This window comes from Felis catus, chromosome F2 (assembly GCF_018350175.1).
Source record: "Felis catus isolate Fca126 chromosome F2, F.catus_Fca126_mat1.0, whole genome shotgun sequence".
In the NCBI taxonomy this organism is placed as follows: domain Eukaryota; kingdom Metazoa; phylum Chordata; class Mammalia; order Carnivora; family Felidae; genus Felis; species Felis catus.
The window spans coordinates 45,250,111-45,275,923 of record NC_058385.1 but is presented as its reverse complement, the minus strand read 5'-3'; the positions used below and the strand labels follow the sequence as shown (position 1 = coordinate 45,275,923).

The window sequence follows — 25,813 nt, the reverse complement described above, 5'->3', positions numbered from 1 at the left end:
TGTTGGAGCCCTGCGTTGGGCTCTGTGCTGACAGCTCAGAGCCTGGAGCCTGCTTCAGCTTCTGTGCCTCCCTCTCTCTCTGCCCCTAACTCACTCGTATTCTGTCTCTGTCTCTTTCAAAAATAAATAAACATTAAAAAAATTTAGGGGCGCCTGGGTGGCTCAGTTGGTTAAGCATCTGACTTCAACTCAGGTCGTGATCTCATGGTTCATGAGTTTGAGCCCCGCATCGGGCTCTGTGCTGACAGCTCAGAGCCTGGAACCTGCTTTGGATTCTGTGTCTCCCTTTCTCTCTGCCCCTCCTCCGTTCACGTGCGCTCTCTCTCTCTCTCGCTCTCTCTCTCTCTGTCTCTCTCAAATATAAATAGACGCTAAAAAAAAATGTTAATTACAGTAATGAAATACATAGATTTTTAATACCTACTTAACTAACTTTTCCACAGCCCTTAACCAACATTACAAAAACTTTATCTAGAAAAATGGAAACAGAGTATAAATTGAAGTTGCTTTCACCAAGGATAGTTTATATACTCAGAAACAGAGTAAAAGTACTGAACACTGCAACTAATCATCTGAACCAGCAAAAAACATATGAAGCTGTAAGTGTAAATACCAATAAAAATTTTAGCTGAAGGAAAGGTCACCTTGAATAAGAGGACTTATACATCACATTAAATGAACAATTCAACATGTAGTGCCACCTTTTAAAAAATCCAATTAGAATATTAAAAATTTATCATCTATATTTTAACACTTTACAATGTCCTTGAATTAACATAAATAGAAGAAACTGTAGATTTAGAAATATAAAAAATTTCTAGTAAGTTTTTAATAAAATTACTATGCTATATAATTTTCAATAATAAAAGGCAAAAAGTATAAAAACACACTAACTGTAAATGACAATGAAAACATACTAATTGTGATGTAAAATAAATCATTTTTATGCTATTGTCATTTTAAGACACCCGGTACAACAGTATAACCAACATCCTAAAGATATGTCCCTTTCTTAAAGGGACAGAAAAAAAAAATCAAGCATTGACTTCATGATGAAACTTCATCCATAAATCTGTTGCATTTCTATCACCAATAATGAAGCAGCAGAAGGAAAAATTAAGGAATCAATCCCATTTACAATTGCACCAAAAACAATAAAATATCTAGAAATAAACCAAACCAAAGTAAAAGACCTGTACTCTGAAAACTACACAATAATGATGAATGAAACTTAAGATGACATAAATAGAATAATACCCCATGCTCATAGATGAAAACTAATATTGTTAAAATGTCTATACCACCCAAAGCAATCTACATATTTAATCCAATCCCTATCAAAATACTACCAGCATTTTTCACAGAGCTAGAAAAAAACAATCCTAAAATTTGTATGGAACCACAGAAGACCCCAAATAGCCAAAGCAATCGTGAAAAAGAAAAACAAAACTGGAGGCATCACAATTCTGAACTTCCAGTTATACTACAAAGCTGTAGTGATCAAGACAGTGTGGCACTGTAACAAAAATACACACTTAGATCAATGGAACAAAATAGAAAACCCAGAAATGAAGCCACAACTATATGGTCAATTAATCTTTGACAAAGAAGGAAAGAATATCCAATGGGGAAAAGTCACTTCAGCAAATGGTATTGGGAAAACTGGACATGAACATGCAGAAGAATGAAACTGGACCACTTTTTTACACCATACACAAAAATAATTCAAAATGGATTAAAGACCTAAATGTGAAACTTGAAAACATAAAAATCCTAGAAGAGAACACAAGCAGTAACCTTTTTGACATCAGCCATAGCAACTGCTTTTTAGATATGTCTCCGAAGGCAAGGGAAACAAAAGCAAAAATAAACTTTTGGGACTGCATCAAAATAAGAAACTTCTGCAGAGCAAAGGAAACAATCAATAACACTAAAAGGCAACCTACAGAATCGGAGAAGATATCTGGAAATGACATACCCAACCGTGATTTAGTATCAAAAATATATAAAGAACTTATCAAACTCAACACCCAAAAACCAAATAACCCAAATAAAAAATGGGCAGAAGACATGAATATGTATGTCTTTTTCCAAAAAAGACATCCATATGGCCAACAGACACATGAAAAGATGTTCAATGTTGCTCATTATCAGAGAAATCCAAATCAAAACTGTAACAAATACAAATACAAAACTCAAACCTGTTAAAATGGCTAAACTCAAGAACACAAGAAACAACAGATGCTGGCAAAAACGTGGAGAAAGGGGAACCCTCTTGCACTGTTGGTGAGAATGTAAACTGGTGCAGCCACTCTGGAAAACAGTATGGAAGTTCCTCAGAAAGTTAAAACTAGAACTACCCTACGACTCAGCAATGGCACTACTAGGTATTTACCTAAAGAATACAAAAATACTAATTCAAAGGGATACAAGCATCTCAATGTTTATATAGCAGCAGCAGCCACAACAGCCATATGATGAAAAAAGCCCACATACTCATGGACTAATTAATGGATAAAGATGAGGTATATACATATACACACACAATGAAGTATTACCATACAGCCATAAAAAAGAAAGAAATCCTGTCATATGCAACAACTCAGATGGACCTATAGGTTATTACACAAGTAAAATAAGTCAGAAAAAAATACCACATGCTTTCACTTCTATGTGGATTTTAAGAAAGAAAACAAATGACCAAAGGGTAAAAAAACAGAAAGGCAAACCAAGAAACATGCTCTTAACTGTAGCAAACAAATTGATGGTACCACAGTGGAGACGGGTGGAATGGGTTAAATAAGTGATGGGATTAAGGAGTGTACTTGTGACGAGCACCAGGTGTTGTATGCAGTATTGAATCACTATGTTGTACACCTGAAATTAACATTACATGTATACTAACAGGAACTTAAATGAAACCTTTTTTAATATTTAAAAATATATAAAATAGCACAGCTGCTATTCATAATCATATGCTGTGTATTTAAAATTAAACATGGAGCACCTAGGTGGTTCAGTCAGCTAAGTATATCTGACTTTGGCTCAGGTCATGATCTCATGATTTGTGGTTCGAGCCCCACATCAGGCTCTGCACTGACAGTGTGGAGCCTACTTGGGATTCTCTTTCTCTCTCAAAATAAATAAACAAACTTAAAATTTTAAAACCAAAAAAATAAAAATAAATAAAATTAAATTAAACATAAAATTACAATATTATTTAGCACTCCATTTCAGGCTATATATAGAAAATAAAATCAGTGAAGTTAACAGGTATTCACATATCATGTTTTTACCACCATTATCCATATAACCCAAAATGTGGAAATAACCCAAGTGTTCATCAATGAAAGAGCGTATTTACAAAATGTGGTACACAAATACAATGTAGTATTATTCAGACTCAAACTGTAAGCAAGTTTAAATTATGCTATGACATAGATGAATCTTAGAAACAGTATCTTAATAAAATACAACAGTTAAATGGACATTCATCATATGATTCCACTAATATGAGGTACTAAGTAGTCAAATTCATAGAAACAAAGGGTAGAATGGTGGTTACCCAGGGACAGAGGAGAGAGGACTTGGAATAATTTAATAAAATTTTAGTTTGGGTTCATGAGAAGATTCTGGCGATGGATGGTAATGACACTTGCACAATTATGAATGTAGTTACTCTCCTGAACTATACAACTAAAAATTCTGTAACTGGTAATTTTTATGTTTTTTTGTTTTCCTTTGTTTTGTTTTCTAAGTAATCTCTACTCCTAATGTGGGCCTCAAACTCACAACCCAGAGATCAAGAGTTGCATCCTCTACCGAATGAGTCAGCCAGGCACCCTGGTAATTTTTATGTTAAGTGTATTTTACAAAAATAAAAAAAGTAAAACAGTAAAAAAAAAAAAAAGTTAATCCATTTACAGAAATACATTGGAATAAGCAAAAACTAAAGAAAGAAGGATTATAGTGAAAATTCTACAGAATAATGAACATTTGGGGAAGGAAAAGCCTTCAGGAGGTGGAATCAGATCTAGTTGATTAAAAACTGAACCTCAGAGCTAAAACTGCTTAGATATTAAATAAACCACTTCATTTCACATATGGGAAAGTAAGGTCCAATAAAGATACAGGACTTCTGCAAAACTCCATATTGCCAGAACAGCAATTTGATGCTTCATTTGAGTTAGCTCATATATTAGCTCACAATTTCACTCCGCCTCCACTTCCTCTTTCCCCTCTCAAAAAAATATGCTAGATTCTCCACTTATTCTTTTTTAATTTTTTTTAATGTTCATTTATCTTTGGCAAAGACTGACAGAAAAACACAGTACAAGTGGGGGCAGAGAGGGGACCAGAGAATCCAAAGCAGGCTCCAGGCTCTGAGCTGTCAGCACGGAGCCCAATACAGGGCTCGAACCCATGGACCACGAGATCATGACCTGAGCCAAAGTCTGACACTTAACCAACTGAGCCACCCAGGTGCCCCTCCACTTAATTCTTAAAGAAAAAACTTTCTCACCACTATCTCTTCTCCAACCTTCAGTAAAATTCCATTTCTCATCTTTAATCAGCAAGTATCTTGACAGAGAAGCCTGTGAATGCTGCATTTTTTTTCATTGCCTACTCATTCTTTAAACCTTCTAAATCTAGTTTTTGCTCATGTATCCACTGAAACAAAAAAGCTCTGGACTGAAAATGACAATTACGTTTTTTTCTTATGGAGAGAAATTAAATATTTTCTCTTAGCCCACTAACAATTTAACTGAGAAAATAAATGATTTTTTCATTATCCAGAATTTTTAAAATATGAATACTGTCATTCTGTCAACTACACTTTTTTAAATATAATTTATTGTCAAATTGGCTTGTCACCTACACTTTTAAAGAAACAAAATCCTTCAGAATACCTAATGAATGCTTGTAACTCAGTAACAGACAATTCAAAAATGGGCAAAAGATCCGAATAGATATTTCTCCAAAGAAGATATATCTAAATGGCCAATAAGCACATGAAAAAAAAAAAGTTCAACATCACTAAACATTATGAAAACATATCAAAATCAGAACGAAATACCATTTTACGACCGCTAAGATGAATAAAATCAAAATAACCAACAATAACAAGTATTAGTGAAGATGTGAAGAAGTAAAAAATGTGGTGGTAGTAGAAAAAGAAAAACAATTTAACAATCCTTTTGGGAAAATAGTTCTGTGGTTCCTAAGAATGTTAAAAATAGAGTTACCATTTGACCAGACAACTCCACACCTAGGTATATACCCAAAAGAAATGAAAACCTGTCTTCACACAAAAATCTACACACGGATGTTCGTAACTATATTGTTCATAATAGCCAAAAACTAGACCAACACAAATGCACATCAACAGATAATTGGATAAACAACATACAGTATATTCATATAATATTATTCTTCGACCATAAAAAAGGAATAAAATCCTGATACATGCTACAATATGAATGAACCTTAAAAGCATTATGCTAAGTGAAAAAAGCCAGACACAAAACAGCATATGCTGTAGGATTTCTTTTATATATGTCGAGGGGGTGCCTGAATAGCTCAGTTGGTTAAGCATTGGACTCTTTGATTTTGGGTTCAGGTCAAGATCTCACGGTCATGAGATGCAGCCCCAGGTCAGGCTCTGCGCTGGGTGTGGAGCCTGCTTGAGATTCTCTATCTTCTCTCTCTCTCTCTCTCTCTCTCTCTCTCTCTCTCTCTCTCTCTCCCCCTCTCTCTCTCCCCCTCTCCCTCTCTCTCTCTCCCTCCCTCCCTCCTTCTCAAGAGAAGAAAAAGAAAAAGAAAAAGAAAAAGAAAGAGAAAATGTCCAGAATAGGCAAATACATAGAAACAGAAAGTAAGTTAGTGATTACAAGGGGTAGGAAGGGAGGAGTTAAATTTGGGATGTCTCCTGTCCACTTGTTTGTTACACCTTTATCTACTTGTTATACTTCATATATCTGAGAACAATCTTTAGCATTATTTTGTTTTCTTTATTTACATAAATGGTGCCATACCTATGTATACCATTACGCTTCCTAGGATTCCCGCCAAAAATTACACTGGAGAGAGCTATCCCTGTGAGCATATCCAGACCTCCAGTTGTGTATATTTCCATATGCAAAAATTTCTCTGGGGCAGAGGTCAGCAAACCACAAGTCAAATTTCACCCAATGCCTGTTTTTGTACTGCCTACAAGCTATGAATAATTTTTACATATGAACATTCATAATCCATTTGGTGACAGGGAACACTAAGTGGGAACCCCAATGAGGTGAAATGTTACCCCAAGAAAAAGAATTCCATTCTTCTCATTAGTAAAACTGTATTATGAAAAAAGTGTACACTAAAACATTTTTACTTTCATCAACTCAAAATCTGTGGAAATTTGTTCTCTTATTATTTAAGTATTATATAAGATACTAAATTTTGTATCTTGGTCCACAAAGTCTAAAATAGTTACTGTCTGATCTTTTAAAGAAATGTTTGTTGACCCTTGCTTTAGGATAGACATTGAAAATTGGAATGGATGGGTATGAGGCAGATTTTTTTCAAATTAGATCCTGCAGAAGTACTCTCCAAAATGATACCAATTTATACACTTACCAGACATGTATAAAAGCACCATTTCTCCAAACCCCCAGAGAATACTATTTTGTTGAGGTTGAAAATTACCAAATCTACAAACTCCAAGGGTTTTGATTCTACTATAATTTGTTTGAATCCTGAAGCATCTGCCATAGCTGATCCTTATGAGTAACAAGGCCTAAAATTTATATATTATTGTAGTTTATAGGGTGCTTTCGTGAAGTTACTTTCTTCATGTTTCAATCATCAGATGCTTTGCAATGTCCTTGCTACTTGATGCTACACACATACACACACACACACACACACACACACACACACACACACACACACACACATTTAAAGGATGGGTTTAGCAGTTAAACAGAGAGGACTTGATAAGACATACAAAAGTAAGTTCCATCTGTGAGTTTTCTTCACACATCCATGCGAACTCTCCCAATTAAAAAATTTAATTATAGGGGTGACTGGGTGGCTAAGTCAGTTAAGTGACTGACTTCAGCTTAAGACATGATCTCACAGTTCATGGGTTTGAGCCCCAGCACTCTGTGCTGACAGCTCAGAGCCTAGAGCCTGCTTAGGATTCTGTGTCTCCCTCTCTCTCTGCCTTTCCTCTGCTCGCAGTCTGTCTCTCTCAAAAATATTTTAAATAAACATTTAAAAAATTTTTAAGAAAAAAATAAAAATAAATTTAATTACATTAAATTGATGCTACACACCATTTCACCACAGTCACTATAGTCAAATTTAGGTATACAAAAGTAAAACTTGAGCATTTAAGTATTTAACTGAAAATTACTTAAGGCCTAAAATGCCACACACATGAAAAAAACATTTAAAACCTCTACTATAATATTTTAGCACTATAATAGGAAAATTTATCTTTGGAAACCTTCTCAAAGGTTATAATAATTATGCCAAGTAACATGAACTGCTATAAACTTTACAACAAATCAGTATTTTGAGTCAGTTCCAAACAGTCCAAATAAAAACTAAAACTCTCTATACCAAATCCTGAACATTTAAAAATGTACCAGGCCACTGAACAAGCACCCAAAATACAATAACATATTCAAGACTCAAGGCTTTATATTTTAAAGTATTCAATATTCTTTTTTTTTTTAATTTTTTTTTCAACGTTTATTTATTTTTGCGACAGAGAGAGACAGAGCATGAATGGGGGAAGGGCAGAGAGAGAGGGAGACACAGAATCGGAAACAGGCTCCAGGCTCTGAGCCATCAGCCCAGAGCCCGACGCGGGGCTCGAACTCACGGACCGCGAGATCGTGACCTGGCTGAAGTCGGACGCTTAACCGACTGCGCCACCCAGGCGCCCCTAAAGTATTCAATATTCTTAATGTCAATGACGAGTTTTTCTACATATAATATTCTTGCTCTGCCCAACAACAAACTTCCTGGAATACTTAACTTACCCATTATAGATAGCTCTAGTCAAATTAACCAAAATATAAAAGACAACTTTTATGTGAAAAAGCAAAAGACCTTTTCCCGAAACATAAATATATCTAGATTATACTAGAATTAAGTGAGCTTTTAACTTATTAACAACAGTAGTAGTAAACAACAATCCCAGTAGCTTTTATGTCAGTATGGAGGACAACCACATTGGTGACCATTGGCTTTGGTGACCATTCTCCTAAAGGATGGGACATGCCTTATTCATCTTTAATGCTGAGTGTCTGCACTATGTAAAGAACTTAATATTTACCAAACTGATGAACCCTACGTAAGCAGAATACCTTGGAAAGGTTAGTGAACTGCCTAAAATTAGTCCTGTTTCAACAAAACAAGGCAAATATTCTGAACATTATAATCTGATATTCAAGTCATAAAAATATTTGGAAAAATACACTTGAGTGAATTACAAGAATGAATAAAAAAGCACAAATATAAAATATTACCTATATATCTAGCTTTTAAAAATACTTTCTGCTACTCTCCACATGACATAAAACACTGTGATAAATAATTCCAATAATGGCTCCTATGAATCACACTTTCCTGTGTCCACACCCCTTTGAAAGAGGGTCACTCTCATCAAGGGAGTAGAGTCGCCACCATCTTCTTAAAAATGGGCTTCACATGGACTTCTAGGAAATCACGTTATTCTACTCTACATGGTTTGAAAACAAATTTCAACATCTTAAACTAGAGGTGATCTAAAACTCTTACACTTATATTGATTTCTTTATGCCCTACAAATATGTAAATATTTTAAAACTTTGAAACATGGAACAATAAAGCATAAACCAATAAAATCAGGAATATGCTTTTGGAGTTCTCTAATTTTGGAGTCCTTTACATGAAATTTAGTGCATCTAGTACTTATGCTTGAATTCAAGTTTGTATAGTTTGCTTTAGTCCATAAAAGAATTTGATTAGATATATGTTGTCTCTACTTAAACTATACATCTGTGTTTGCTTAGCAAAACTACTTATTACTCAACATTTGGGTTTATTTATGTACCTATACTGGAATGCATTATTTATGCATTATGCCTCCCAATAATTTCTGTAACAAGGGTTCTCCTTTTGTGTCAAGAAATTAACATCAATTCAATAAGAGGAAAGTAACTAAAAAAAACAAATGTGCTAATCCTTTATAAAGCATTATCTCACATAAATGCTCCCCTCAAAGAAATCATAAGTTTTTTAAAACATACCTATAAAATGGGGTGCCTGGGTGGCTCAGTTGGTTAAGCATCCGGCTCAGGTTGTGATCTCACAGTTTGTGAGTTCAAGACTCAAGTCAGGCTCTGTGCTGACAGCTCAGAGCCTGGAGCCTGCTTCAGATTCTGTGTCTCCTCTCTCTGCCCCTCCCCTACTTGTGTTCTGTCTCTCTCTCAAAACAAATAAATAAATATAAAAAAATTTTAAAAAAAATCCCCATAAACTAAGTGGTCCTTCACACTAATAATTACCATCGGTGACATACAAAATCTTCAAAAATCATAATTAACATTATCTTATAAACATCAAGCCATTAATCCCAAATAAATGAAGAAGTAACTTCAAAAGAGGTACACTTTAATTATGTTGAATAATGAATATCTATTATATATCATTTAAATCTCATCTTATGGGATACTAACTCTGAAGTTACAACTCCAGGAAAAAAGCTATTTAATTAATTCTCCGAGAGCCAAAGAGGTACTAATAAACAAAATTCACTTTTCCTACCTTAAGGTAGCAGTGTGCATAGCAATAATGAAGCAAATTATCAGATGGCTGAGTAAGATTGCTGACCACATGCACCAACTGTTCAGCATACATTGGCACAGAATGTTCCAGATTAATTTTATCCACCAGTATCTGAATGGATGGCAAAGGCCGAAGAGACTGGAAGTTTGTAGTATTCATGAAGTTACTTGAGTTCTAGAAAATAACAGAGTTCAATTTATATTTCAGGAAAACAGTGATTGGCATGCAATCCCCTCTATATAAGTCTCAGACTAGCATTTTTTGTAGTGTTATCAAATCAATCTACAAAATGATGACTTTCTGTGGGACTCTTTTACCATAACCAAATATAAACATCTTCTACATATTTTTAAGTATGTCCTAGATTTCAAAAAATGTGTATTTATTGTAAAATTATTACTAACCATTTAGCTAAACTTTTTATTTTTCAATCAACTGGAAGAGTTCACTATGTATGCTTCAGCACATTTAAAGGTATTTTCCTATGCTCGACCATTCCTAAAATATTGTCCTAGGTATCTCAGAGCCAGCCACCATTTGTCTTCTTGTCCTTTATTCATATTTAGATGACTAAGAAACCAACAAGACTACTCACACAAGAAGTAAAATTTGCAGGATGGAAAAATCCCTGATCCATATCTACTAAAAATACACGCTAAAGGCTCATAAAATCCTAAGAATTTTGCATTAGTCTTGGTACTTTCAGTGTTACAGAACCTTTCCAAGCTTCCAAATAAATGCAGGTAGGTTGCAAGATGTCCAGAGTATGAACCCTGATTAGCAAGCAACCCCTTCGGGTCTTAGAAATAACTTAGTCCCCTAAAATGCCATACTGTCATTCTCAAAGAGGTACAGTATGACCTTCCATCCAGACGTACATGAAAATACGTGTGACAAGAGTGGCTTCACAGTTTTGCCTGTCTTTCATTGTCACAATAATTGGGGAGCAATACTAGGATTTAGCAGGCACTGGCTAAAGATGGTAAATGCTAATGCAATACTTATCAACTCCAAAAAGCCAACAGTGCCGTTACTCACAAACACTGTGCCTAAAAGTGACTAAGTTGAACATGGTTGAACATGCTTTTCTGACTATTAGTAATTTTTAAATGACACTTATTAAGAAATTACTTTTCCAAGTGATTTTATTTTGGATTACTGAGGTATAACATATGGTAAAGCATACAAACATTAAGTGAAGAGCTCAACAAAATTTTACATCTGTAACCACCACCCATTTCAAGCATTCTAGAACGCTCTCCTATATCCCTTCCCAGGCAACATATTGGATCGCCACCAGAGGTAGCCAATACTCACTCTCATTACAATCACCACAGATTAGTTTTACCTATTCTTGAACTTTATGGAATCATACAGTACATACTTATTACTGCCTGCTTTCATTCAACATACCATCTATAAGAATTATCTATGTTGTTCTATTCTTGACGTTAACACTTATTATGAAATAACCATTTCTAACAATGTTTCTTGGTCTTAAGCTCTACAATTTTCCAGTATTAGATTAGCCATACTGTTTTTCCTTGGATTTGCATTTAAATGATACATCATTTTCCATCCCATTATTTCTAACTTGTGCTATAGTTTTCAGTTCCAGAATGTTTTGGTTCTTTTTTTATGGATCGGGGTCTCTTCTGAAACCTTCTACCTTTTTGTCTCTTTCTTGAACTCATTAACCATAGTTGTTTTGAAGTTCATGTCTAATATTAATACACTTTTTCTCCATTGACATTTTCCCCAGACAGTCTCTTTACCCAGCAATACAAATGCCAGTGGATGACAGGGCACAGATACACAAAATGAAACTACTGTATAATAGGCAACTGACTTCCTGTCATACTTCCACAAATTCTTCTCAAAGTTAGGATACTTTTTCCTTCTATCATTATCATTATGTAGATATCAAAAGAAATATAGCCAAAAGAATAAAAATAACAAATAACAGCTTATTATGTATATGGCAAATGCAGAAAGCAACACATTGTGTATGGCCTAAAACAAATATTAATCATCCAGGAAGTCCTCATTGACAACAACAATAGTAATTACTATTGTGTTCTTAATATGTGCAAAATCGTTCATGTGCATTATCTCATTTATTATTAAAAATAATTCTAAGAGCTAGGTACTGTAAGGGAATACCTCTGTGCCACCCTGACAATCTTCCACAAATCTATGTAGACCACACAAAGGCAAGATGCAACCACAGCAGACCTAAGCCTTGGTAGAACATCCCATGACTCTCAGACCATGAGAAGATAGGTGGTCTTGCAAAGAATTTTTTTATTTTTTCTAATGTTTATTCAATTTTGAGAGAGACAGACCATGAGCAGGGGAGGGGCAGAGAAAGACAGACACAGAATCTGAAGCAGGCTCCAGGCTCTGAGCTGTCAGCATAGCCCGATGCGAGGCTCCAGCCCACGGACTGTAAGATCATGACCTGAGCCACAGTTGGGACACCCAATCAACTGGTCCAGTCTTGCAAAGATCTTCTAAAAAACCACTTCTCACCTTCTTCTCTTGAGGGAGACTGCTAGTAGCATCCCTCATTCAGGTGAGACACAGAGTTTCCACTTACCCCTCTCAAGGTACAGCTGTAGCTACACAACTGCTTAGATGAAGTGTGGAATTGAACTCTTGACAACAGGGTACCCTACCATGTGTGCTGCATGTCATTTTGGCCCTCTGGTTTCAAGGTCATCCTGAAAGGGACACGGCAAGCTGACACCATTAATGATTTGTTTTTGCTGTCTATATGTAAGTAATAAACCATCTGAATATACCTAGGCTTGTTGCTTCTTTACTAGCTAGCTGAATCTGTCAGCCCACCTGAAAAATGTTTTTTTGTTGTTGTTTTTCAGAAATAAGTTTAGAAATAAAAGCAAGGTGTCATAGTTTGTATGTGGACTGACCTCTAGACCCATGCTCTTCAACATTTCTTTATACAGCCTTAGCTTGAGATTTAAAAATATGCATATACACATGCATATACACATACACACACACAACTTTCTAAGAATTAACAATCATAGTTACATTGCTTTAACATCACCATGGCTAAGTATATAAGCACATATTCTTTTACTCAATCACCTTCCTTACAATAGCATAGGACCTACAAATATGCATATATGAGGAAAAAAGTAGTAAACTCCAAAATATACCTTTTCTCCCATAATGACAGGCAACAAATGATCCAACAAGTTGAATTCAGCCATGAAAATAGTACAGGTACATTTGAGGAGAGTAATACTTGTATGTCGGGTAGGAATATATTCCTCCAAAGATGCCACTTCTTCAGGATTCAGTGTGGTTTCATTTTCATCCTTAATATCTAAAATGAAATAATACAAATATAATAAAAAATTGTTTTAAATAGTTTTTTTAAATGATTAATTAACTGGTTCCCAAATTTTAAGGTCAAATTGTATTTTTCTTTTCAACAATGAAACAGTTGAAAAATAATGTTAACTTTAACAAATACAAGTTACATTACTATAGGATATAAATTTATGTCTTTATTTACTATATAAAAATTTACATATTTTATTTTAAGATATTTTTAATATTTTAAAGAAATTTTTAATCTCTTTTGTTAAAAGAATAACAGCTTCTGTTCGTTAAAACACCATTAAGATAATGCAAAAGCAAGCCACAAACAGGGAGAAGATATTTGCTGTAGATAGATAGATGGACTCAGAGCGTACTATCAAAGGACTCAGAGCATACTAAAAACTGTTTAATGCAAAACCACATAAAAATCATCAATGAACAATTCAATAGAAAAATAGGTGAAAAAAACATCTGAACAAGCAAAAGATAATATATCCAAATGGACAAAAATTCTATCAAAAGCTAGATAATATCATCAATTATCAGATAAATGCAAATGTAATAGCATTGCAGACCCATTAGAATGGCTAAAATGAAAAAGACTACTACTAAGTGCTGGCAAGCGTGCAGCAAACTTTTTACATAGCCACACAGCAAATATTTCATGTTTGTGGGCCATATAGTGTGTCACAACTACTCAACTCTGCCACCGTAGCACATAAGCAGCCACAGACAATACAGAACTGAATGAGCATGATTATGTCTTAATAAAACTTTACCTATAGAAACTGAATATTAAATTTCACAGAGTTCATGCGTCATAAAGTGTAATTCTTTTTTTTTCCCAACCATTTAAAACACAAAATCCATTATCAGCTCATCTGTTGCACAAAAAGAGGCAGTAAGTCATAGTTTGCCAGCCTCCAATCGAGAGCAATTAAAACTCTTCAAACCGCTGATAAGAGCATAAAGTGGTTTAACCACTTGGGAAAACAGTTTGGAATTATCTTCTAAAAGTGAACATATGCAATCCTTTTACCTAAGTGATTCTACTCTTCCATGCCCAAAAGTACACATTTACCAAAAGGCATGTACTAGAATGTTTGTGGCATCACTATCATAATAACCAAAAACTAGAAACTACTCACCAACATAATGGATAATTAAGTTATAGTATATTCATATAAAGGGATACTATATAACAATGAAATGAATCTCATAATTTAAGCTCAAGCCAGTGACAAAAGATACATACTGTGTGATTCCATTTACATTAATTATAAAATCAGCAAAATAACTAAATCCATGTTAGAAGTAAGGAGAATGGTTTCCCTTGGGATCAGAGGAGTAACCAGAGGAGAGCACAAAGGGGACTTCTGAAGTGCTGCTAAATCACCATTTCTTGAACAGTTACACAAATGTGGTTAAGTCTGCAAAATTCACAGAACTAAACCCCTACACATTAATAGTTTAAAAATGGAGAATTAAGTACTTAAGATTAAATACATATGCACTCATATCAAGTAGCTCTTACTTTGCACAGTTCTGATATGTATGAATGAATTTGTTATCTTGTTTTAGTTAAAAATGCCAGTTCCCCCCCCAAAAAAATAGTTCAAGTATCAGTTACCACAGTATAATAACTACTTAAAGTACAAGACTTACTACTAGTTCTTCTTTCCATAAATCATAACATAAAGAAAAAATGTGCATCATGATCAGTGATCAATCATATCACTTCTTTCAAAGTCTGTCAGGTTTGGTTACTGGTATCTCATACCTCTTATTTAACTATGTATAGACAGCAAAGCATGTAGTTGTATTGCCTCCTTGTTTACCAGTGATAAACCTATGTGACATTTTGCAAAAATGTATAATTTAAACAGAACTGCCAATCAAAGATGAAAGTGCAGCAAAGAAACATACTGGTAACATACAAGGAGTTAGGGAAGAAACAGGTGACTGTAGGAATATCAACAGCATATCATCGGAAAGACTCTTGCTATGTAGCTAGGGCAACTTAGTGAAGAAAAACTGATGTTGATGAAGAAAGTGGTTGTGATAAAAAGAATGAAGGTATCTGAAGATGTCCCAGAAGATACCCCAAACAAAACACTTCCCATTAAAGGAACTCTCAGAGGTGTTCACAACATTGAAAGTGTACAGGAATCTAATCCAAACTTGGAAGTGTAACAATTTGCTAAAATACAGGAAAGATGATTACTCTATATTCTAAATTCTATGACAAGACAAACACCATTTAAACTACTCTTTTTTTTTTTTTACAAAGAAATAAAACTCTTTCTTACTATTCTCTTACTATTCTCTTTCCATTTTTTTTCATTTCTATACATTTATACCAATAGTAAGAGAGGTTTTCGTGTTTTGACAGAAATATTCCAAAGTGTGAAACAATTTCAATTTGTGCATACACACACACACACAATCATGTTTTTGAGATGATAAACGGCTTCAGATGAAAATTCATGTTATATATACGTGTGTGTGTGTATGTGTGTAGGGCATAATTCCACTGTAGAAGAAACTGCTAATTACAACCTTTCTTTTAGCAACAAAACCCTCTGACCTTTAGTATTGAAACTCCCAGAAACTATACTTTCCAGCCTCCCCTGCCGTTAGCTATAGGGACATGTTACTAAGTTTTGGTCAATGGGTGACAGAGCCATATTATGAAATGAAACTACATACCTACCATTTTCTCTTGTTCCCCCTTTCCTGTTGATTCAAATTCAATATTGTAATGGTGGGCCAACAATTACCATATAGAGGAGACATGTCTCAGAGAATGGTAGAAAAACAAGACAGAAGGAATTCTGGGTCTAAGACAACCTCCTAAACAGTTACCCTAATCCACTAGAGCACCTACCAGCTTGGACTTTTACATGAGAAAAACAAATTATGTACTAATTTTTATGCACACCTAAGTTTTCATTTCTCTGGGATAAATGCCCAAGAGTACAGCTGCTAGGCTATACGGTAGCTGCATGTTTAATTTTTAAAAGAACTGCCAAACTGTTTTTAGAAGTGGTTCTATATTATAAATTCCCATCAGGGATGAATGAGTGATCCAGTTTCTTCACATTCTCCCTGACATCTCCCAGTACTATCATTGTTTTTTATTTTAGCCATTCTATACATACTATTCTAACACTTCTAAGAGTGCCTGTAATGGAGTAGGCATTCAAGCAAGGTGCAAGAAATGAATGCATAAACATGTCAAGCACTTAACTATGCACTAGGCACTGTGTTATATGCTATTACATGCAATAAACTTTAAAAGTTGGTCCTATTAGTGTAACATTTAGAATAACAGTAAATTGCAATGACAAAAGTCAAATAAAGAAGTTCAAACAACAGCAAAAGTTTATTTCTTTAACACAACAATCTGAGTCTAAGGGACCAAGAGTTGACATAGTGATACCATGCTACCAAAGACCTAGGTTGATCCCACCTTGTTCTGTCATCCCAGAATGCAGCTTTCATCTCAGGGTCTAAGCTAGCAGCTCCAGCTCCTGCCATTTTAATTTTTTCCAGCCAGAAGGAAGGGGTAAAGGAAAAAAGGCAGGCTTGCACTTTTCCTTTTAAAGTCATGGCCCAAAAACTCACATAAACTTCTGCTCCTATCCTGGTAGCCAGAACCTTGAGGCATAGGACTATACTTGGGATATATGGATATATCATCTTTATTTTTATCATAAAAATTTCTATCACAGAAACTTCTTTTACCATAAAATAAGAGGATAATGGATATTGGGGAGACAATTTAACCATCTCTGTCACAATAATTAAACTCATTAGAAAGAGAAATGGAAAAATCAGTAATGTTCCTTAAATTCCCTAAGGTAATAAAGAGTCAGAATTCAAACCATAGTCTAACCCCACAAAGGTCCTTTACTATGCTATTATGTCCTACTCTCGAGTGCTGTATTTTAGGAAACTATGATACCTTCATGCCATGTAGAAGAAATTAGGTGTACAGCAAATTCTTTTTTACCAGTAAGACCTCAGTCTCCTTAAATGCTAAATTTGTACATTTAGAGTCCATCTTCATGTCTGTTCCTTAGAATCCAATTAAGGGAAGAAAATTATATTTCAGGAATATATACTGGAAAGAGTACCAAAAAGGTGTGGCAATGAAATACTGACAAATACTGGCAAATAAAGTACTTATACAATTTCCAAATCTTGACCTCTCCCATAACTTCTACACACACGTATATTCTTTAAATTAACTAAATCCATGAAAATCAAATAGGCAAACTACCTAAAAAGTGTAATTTAGCAAAAATAGAACAAATTGGATTATAAAATCATTCAAACCAACTACCAGGAGATTTAAAATTAAGCCAAAAACCAACCTGGTTTTAGTCCACTGTACGGTTCATATTCATGTTCCAATGCACAAACAATCATTTTCAAAATTCGATGCACTGCACTGCTATCCAAACGAAAGTCTAGAGGACCTATAACAAGGCTTTTGGTAGACTTCTCCTGAACTACTCCCATATCTTCACTTTTCCCTGAAGAAAAGTCTTGTTGATTTGCAGAACCTATAAAAAGCCAAATCTTACATCAATATTTTAAGCAATCAGATATACCAATTTAAATATTACTCTTTTCTTATCTTTTTAGCTTATAGCTTAATGCCTTAAAACCAATTCTTCATTGGCTGAATACATGGAACACTGACCATATATATTTTTCTCCATACCGATGGGACAGTATTACCATCAAAAAAAAATTGATACAGATAAAAACTATCCCTGTAATCTATTTAATATTACAAGAAGTGCTATAAAACTCGAACAATCATTCTTAGAAAACTATTCTCTAAAATCGAACTGGCTAATATCCAATAATTCTATACACAATACTATTACGTTGACTGGAAAACATGAGCGGAGGAAGTTGCATTTTACTCTTTTGGAAGTTTCACTGAAAAATAGATTGTTTACAATTACATGTTCACAAGGTACTGTGAGAGTTATATAGTTGACCATGGAAGTGAACTAGAGGTACTACCTGCTTTAAACTTTTTCCAGAATAAAATTATTATGGCCATGATTCATAGTGCAGAACCCAAGTTTTTCAATCCCTTATCTCCCCATATATTGAGGAGGAACCAGAGGCTATCTTCTAAGAAAAATCTTGGCTCTACCTACAAGTATTTCTCCTTAACATGCACACTCCTTATACTAGAGATTCAGTTTTAATACATAAACCATCTGCTATAAGTGACAACATATGGTAATTTATAAATCTTTTTTTATTTTTTTTAATGTTTATTTCTGAGAGAGCGAGAGAGAGAAAGAGCACAAGCGGGGGAGGGGCAAAGAGAGAAGGAGATACAGAATCCAAAGGAGCCTCCAGGCTCTGAGCTGTGATGCTGACACAGACCCTGATGCAGGGCTCCAACCCACAAGCCGTGAGATCACGACCTGAGCCAAAGCCAGACGCTTAACCACCAGCCACCCAGTAATTTATAATTCTTAAGCCATTCTTAGTTTATTCAAACAAAAATAGGAAAGTAAGGCTTCCCAGCACTAATACCTTTAGAATCTAGAAAGGCCCTATTAAACACAAAAGTTATGTATCTACATCTTCCAATAACTTTTTCAAGAATACATTTCTGTAATTTTAAACAAAGGAGTTCAGTTCAATCTTTAGTCTCAGTGCCATAGACAAAAAAGAAAAAATTAATTTTTTTTTAAATTTTAATTTTTAATTAATTTTAAATTTTTAATTAATTTTAATTTAATTTAAGTTAAATTAAATTAAATTAAATTAAAATTTAAAAATTTTTAATTAAACTTTTAATTAATTTTAAAATTTTTAATTTTAAAAAATTAATATATTAAGGTGGACCACACACAGACTTAACTAAAATCAAATAAAACATACAAAGTTAATCTTATATGTGATACACATATATAATATATATATACATAATAAAAATATAAATGCATATAGACAAATAATACTGAGTCACATTAGAAATTAGGTAGAAGGGCACCAGGATGGCTCAATCAGTTGAACATCCAACTTCAGCTAAGATCATGATCTCACACATTAATGGATTCAAGCCGTACATCAGGCTTTTCGCTGACAGCTCAGAGCCTGTTTCAGATTCTGTCTCTCTCTCTGCTCCTCCCCCATTAGCACTCTCAAAGTTAAATATTAAACATTTCTCTCAAAAATAAACATTAAAAATATTTTTTTTAATTAGGAATAAATAACATGCCATTCACATAAAGAATCACTGCCTTCCAGAGCTAAGCCAGGCAAACCTGTTAGGAAGGGTAACTTGAAGACAACAAAAAAAATTTTGGTTATAAGTCACAATATACAAAATCACAGAAAATGTTCTGCGTTGAGTTCCATAAGGCTATCAGGCTTCCTAAATGAACTTAATATTATCAGAAGACCCTTTTTTTAGTCATCAAATTGTCTCTAAAGTAATAGAAGCCCATAAGCATCTTTTTTCCAGGTAATACAACTTGATTCCAAGGCAGTTTAAATTTAGATGCCAGTGGCTTGTCTGAAACGTAAAACTGCAACAGGCTTTTTGCTAAATCTTTTCAGCAAGGTATTTACTGAACCCACACTCAATACGTTTGGGTCAATCCAGCCCCCTGAATGTTTGGCTACTCTTATTAAGAGTCAACACAACATCCACGTAGCCCAATGAAAAGAAAGGATTTACCAGTCTCCCTGGGACAGCTAGAAGCAACAGCATCTACACTGCCCCTATCTTCCTATATTTACTTTTATACCTACTGATAGAAAACCATTCTTCTTCCTATTCTGCAATCTATCAAAACAACTCCACCAAGCATTTGTACTGTCAATGTACACATATTGTCCTCTTTCACTAGAGATTCACCTACTTTCTTCACCCACTGCTTCTCATTTAAGTTTGCTTGTAACTTCTACCTTAGGAGTCTTTTTTTTCTTTAAGGAAAAAAGAGTCTGTTTTAGCTCTACTCTATGAGCTAGAAAATTAATCCCTACCCAAAATAATGCAGGAATCAAGAATCCTTCTATTCCAGCATTCCTTTCAATTAATACCAACACTGTCCCAAGACATCCAGATTCAAATAGGCAATGAACCATGATGCCTCTCTCTCATCCTTTCCCTCAATCCAGTAACGGAAGTATTTCAATTTTATAGTTCTCTAAAATTTTCCTTTTGTAGGTTACATTTTCATCTATCTTTTATTTTAGGTCCATAAAAACATGTGCAATAACTTCCTAAGTTAAAAAAAAAAAAAACTAGAAAGGCACTAGTCATAGTAACAAATATTCAAACAGTTATATGAAGAAATATTTCAATTTAGTTTACAAAACACTGAGTGCTTTCAGGCAGCATAACAAAAAACTATCAGAAGATGCTTATCAGTATCAAGCAGTAGCACAGGAAACTTATTAATTGAATTTTTATTTATATGCCATTTCATAATGTGGGTAAAGTACTAACTGCTACATCATTTATCACAACAAAAATAAATGTAAGTTTTTTGGTACTGCATACTAGTTTCTTACATTAATTAGAATACTGTCATGAATTTAAACACACCAATCAAATCTAGCTTCAAAATTTCAGAATTCACTACAAACGTTGTGAAATTATTGGTTTAATATGTATTTAGATACTTAGATTAAATTTAGGGTACTTTTTTGATAATTTGGACTATACAAACAAATAAATGTCAACTGACACCAAGCCAAGCATTTTAGATAAAATATTTCTTTAAACTGTTTAATATTAACCTCTTGTGAGAATTCAAAATACTTTTCTTAGGTTCACCCTACAAATTTCTTGCTTCAAGTAATCAAAGAAAGAAGAAAATCTGAACACAGTAGTTAAAATGCAGGCTGTACAGTCTGACTGGCTGGGTTCAAATCCCACAGAATAGGTGTATAATCTTGACCAAGTTACTTAACTTATCTAGACTGGCTGTTTTCATCACTTGTAAAATGAAGATAAGGTTATCTACCTTTAGGGTTATTATGAGGACTAAATAAGTTAATACATGTGAAACACTCAAAATAGCACTTTCCATTTAAAACCATTTAATAAATATTCATTACTATTATTATCACCATCATCACCACAACTGTATTATAAATGAATATAAAACCACAATGAGAAACAAACATAAACACAGTTACCTAAAAGCAGGCAAGGAATAAACAAATTATTTGAATAAATGAATACATTTTTCAAGTACATGCGACATTCACAAATTAACAGTGAAATTTTATCAAAAAACATCCCTGTTTGCATAACTGAGAAAGTAGATGTGTAGTAGGAGACCAAAAACAAGAAGTAATTACCACAAATCTCACAACAGCAGTTTCCTCTGCTGAGGCAGGGAGGAGAATGTGATTAAAAAAAAAAAAAAAAAGAACACACAGAATGCATATTGGATACGGACACTGTCCTACTTCCTGGCTTGGTGTGGGGAATACACAGGGGTTTCCTTTATAATTCTTTGCTATTCTGTACATAAATGTATGTTTGTATGTTATGACCTAATAGTTTGTTTTTAAAAAGTTAAGGACTAAGGGACACCCGAGTGGCTCAGGCAGTTAAGTGACCAACTCTTGATTTTGGCTCAAGTCATGATCTCACGGTTCATGAGTTTGAGCCCCGCATTGGGCTCTGCGCTATCAGCACAGAGCCTGTTTCAGATCGTCTCCCTCTCTCTCTGCCTCTCCCCCATTAGCACTCTCTCTCTCTCTCAAAAATAAACATTAAAAAAATTTTTGTTCGGGGCGCCTGGGTGGCTCAGTCGGTTGAGCGTCTGACTTCGGCTCAGGTCATGATCTCACGGCTAGTGAGTTCAAGCCCTGCGTTGGGCTCTGTGCTGACAGCTCAGAGCCTGGAGCCTGCTTTGGATTCTGTGTCTCCCTCTCTCTCTGCCCCTAACCCACTCACATTCTGTCTCTGTCTCTCTCAAAAATAAACATTAAAAAAAATTTTTTTTAATTTAAAAAAATTTTTGTTTTAATTAGGTATAAATAGCATGCCATTCTCATAAAAAACCACTGCCTTCCAGAGCTAAACCAGGCAAACCTCTCTCTGTCTCCCTCTCTCTCTAACCCTTCCCTGATTACTCTCTCTCTCAAAAATAAATAAATTAAAAAGTTAAGGACTCAGATATTTATAACATTGTATATACTACTCATGGAAATGGAAAATATGAAAAGTTTAACAGTTAAAAAACTACCAGTTTCTCACACAGACCATATATAAGCACTGTAGCAAATATAAACTGTTTCCACAGTAAATGTACAAATAAAATTTTCAGTGCTCAGTTTCCTTCCTTGAAGGACAGCTACTTGATACTCTACCTAACAAGATACCTAATCCACAACACATGCATAAGACTCCATTCTAAGCCAGCAGAAACCTACCATTTTACATTTGGTAAATCCAACACTATAGCAATTTATAAAGTTCTTAGAACACAGACTTCTGAGTTGCCCTTTCCTATACACAATTGGCTATTGAACGTCTTAGCCTCAATGTCCACAGGTAACTCTAAACACATCTTTGCCAAAGCACCTGGTGGCTCAGTCGATTGGGCATCCGACTTTGGCTCAGGTCATGATCTCACAGTTCCTGAGTTCAAGCCCCACGTGGGGCTTGCACTTGTCTGCACAGAGCCCGCTGCAGGTCCTCTGTCCCCCTCTCTCTGCTCCTTCCCAACATGTGCTCTCTCAAAAATAAATAAAACATTAAAAGAAAAAAACCCTTTTTTTCCTACAAAAATCCTTTCTTGTTTCTATCTCCCTTAGTGGCTATCCTACCCTCCGAGATCAAAATCAGATACACAATATAAATTTATCTTTAAATAAAGCAATGCAAAGGTAGTGAGTGAAGGTTTTATGCACAGAATTAAATCAATCTGAAACAGTGAGAAGCAGGAAGCCAGTAAAAAAGCGATTAAAATCTAAAGAAAACAGCATATTGGATGAGAGTGGTAACAGTGGAGTTTACAAGAAGTAAATGAAGATAGATTTTTGTAGATGAATGTTGACAAAATGTGTTGATGAACTGGATGCTAGGAAAGGAGGAGTGTGTCATGAGGATCCCTAGGTTTCTGGCTTGAGGTACCAGAAGATAGAACAATGTTCCAAGATTGAAACTAAAAGAGAAGCAGTAGGTGGTCATAGGGATTTTAATAATTCCATTTGAACGTATTCACTTTTGAAGTATTTGTGAGACACATAAAGAAGTAAAAATGTCATGTATGCATTGGATATTTAATTCTAAACTGAAAGAAGTTTAAACTAAAATTACAAATATGTGCATGAACATATAGAAGGTACTTGGATCCATGGAAAAGAATAAAATAACTTCAGGAAAGAGTTTAGGGAAAAAAGTAAATCCAAGGTTTATCGATGAGAACAACATTTAGAAATCCCTTACAAAAAGAGGAAGCAGAAAATTACTGCTCTTTCCTTATGTTTCCATCTAACAAAACTTCAAGATCCTTCAAGATCAACTTCTCTGTGAAGTCTTTAACCCCACACATAAAAAGAGTCACTTTCTGACCTAGACCTCTCTTAGCTCTCCATTTATACTACTGTTCTTAACATGCTGTATACTATAATCATTTAAGTTCATAAACACCACCTATTGGTTTCTTGAGAAATGCTTTGGTCTTCTTAGCATTTCACCATATCTAACTCATCACCTAACATACAGAAATCAATTATTAACATATGAAAAATTAACAAAAAAATGAACATATTTTCCCTAAGCTTTCAATATGAAAATAGAATAAGCACAATATAGTATATTGACAAGCACATAAAATATCAGTTAAACTTTTAAAAACAACATTTGCTAATAAAAATAAAACATATAATAAAATACTATGTATCCATAGTCTCCAGAAGCATTCATTTCCACTACTCTGCTTGAAATAACAGTTTTTTAAATAACAAGATCTACATAACCTTCAAGATGTATTTAATACCTAAAAGGAAATGTTTATGCTTTCGGACAACTTAATATAATATGAAATTTGATGTATCAAAATTTTAGTACTTGGTACATAATAGAACTAAATCTACTTGGTTATATAAATTTAGTTGGTTATATATAAGAAAGGATTAAAAATCTAATAAGGGTCTAAGCAAATTCTAACATGATATTAAAATTAAACCATTCCCCAAAGTAACAGAAGGTAAATCTGATGTAATAGATGACAACCAGTCAAGGACCAACTGATTCTGAAGAGTCTTTTGTTTCTCTTGTTCAAAGAAAAGCAAATGTAAAGGAAAGAAACTAGTACCTTTGCCACTGATGTTCTCCATTGTATACAGGTAATCCATGTAAAAAGCCCCAAACCTTTGCATTCCAGCTATCTCAGTGTAGGTCTCCTGCCAACAAAGAAAAGCAAATAGAACACACATTGTATAGAAGAGACTTTTGAGTTTAAAACCTAATAGGTCAAGAATCAGACACACATCCTTACACAGAATGTGTATCAAGTCAAAGAATTACCAAAACAACAGAGGCTAGCCAAAGGATTCACTTCTAAGAAAGGTAATGTTAACTCTACAACAGACCACACAAAAGGACATCCATAATTCTACTAGACATTTTGAACACTTTATCAATGTCTGGTTAATGAACACCTGTAATGGAATAGGATAGTATACCCTTGACCTTTATCAACATCACAAAACTGTCTAATAATATATATACCCTCAAATATATTTAATCCTTAAATAATCCAGTACACTTAAATGAAACTTAAATACTAAAGGTATACTAAAATATGTATAATGTATGTAAGTATGCAGATTAAAATTAAATTCTTTATAAAAGTAAACATAGCAAAAAGAGTTAAAATATATTTTATTTATTTTATTATATTAACCTTCTGGTAACCTTTTTTTGAATGTTTAAATTTATTCCATAGAAGTACAAGGATTTTATATGAAAAATTCAAATAACACTAAGATACATACACAGTAAAACGTGAAATTCTTCATCTCTTCCCATTTATCCCCTACACAGAGGAACTAAAATTAGAAGACAACGCTACAAGTTTCCTGCATGACTATCTTAACTTTAGAGAATGGATAAACCAACTAACTGGCTACATACTACATATAAGTAGAGATCTTTGTGCACTCTTTAAACTTCTCTAGATGTAGAAACTGGACAAAAATACTCTAAATGTTTCAATGAACAACCAGCATTTAGAATATATTACTTGAGAAGAAAAATGGCAATCCCAACTATTCACACAAAGCATCCGCCCTAACAGAGCCTAGAAACTGGCTCAACTATATATTCTCTAACCTTATGATGGGCTGCATCCAAGATGAATTCTGCACGAGTACCATTATTTTCTGGACTTCGGTAATCAAACAATGAGTTTGTGAGGTATGTCAAACCTTTCATACTCAAATTTTCACCACAAATGAAGAAACAGGCTTCCTGAAAATAAATACAAAAATTTCGTAACAGGAGGAAAAATCATTGAACTGCTAAAGAAAATAAAACCTTGGTTTTCTAATACCCATTTAGTAGTCACTACAACTTGAAGTCCTATAAAAAGACAAGGAACGTTGTCTCCATTTT

At 34.2% G+C, this 25,813-nt stretch overlaps 1 protein-coding gene across 14 annotated transcripts in view; it reads right to left on the bottom strand.

Moving 5' to 3' along the window:
- VPS13B (vacuolar protein sorting 13 homolog B) overlaps nucleotides 1-25,813 on the bottom strand; it is an 804,655-nt gene that overhangs the window by 675,574 nt on the left and 103,268 nt on the right. For all 14 annotated transcript variants that reach the window (XM_023248521.2, XM_023248520.2, XM_045050210.1 and 11 more), the window contains exons 11-15: nucleotides 25,532-25,669; nucleotides 24,513-24,600; nucleotides 17,562-17,753; nucleotides 13,014-13,183; nucleotides 9,808-10,002 (exon numbers count right to left, since the gene is read on the bottom strand). In XM_023248521.2, the coding sequence (XP_023104289.2) occupies nucleotides 9,808-10,002; nucleotides 13,014-13,183; nucleotides 17,562-17,753; nucleotides 24,513-24,600; nucleotides 25,532-25,669 (783 nt within the window). The remainder of the gene's footprint in view (nucleotides 1-9,807; nucleotides 10,003-13,013; nucleotides 13,184-17,561; nucleotides 17,754-24,512; nucleotides 24,601-25,531; nucleotides 25,670-25,813) is intronic.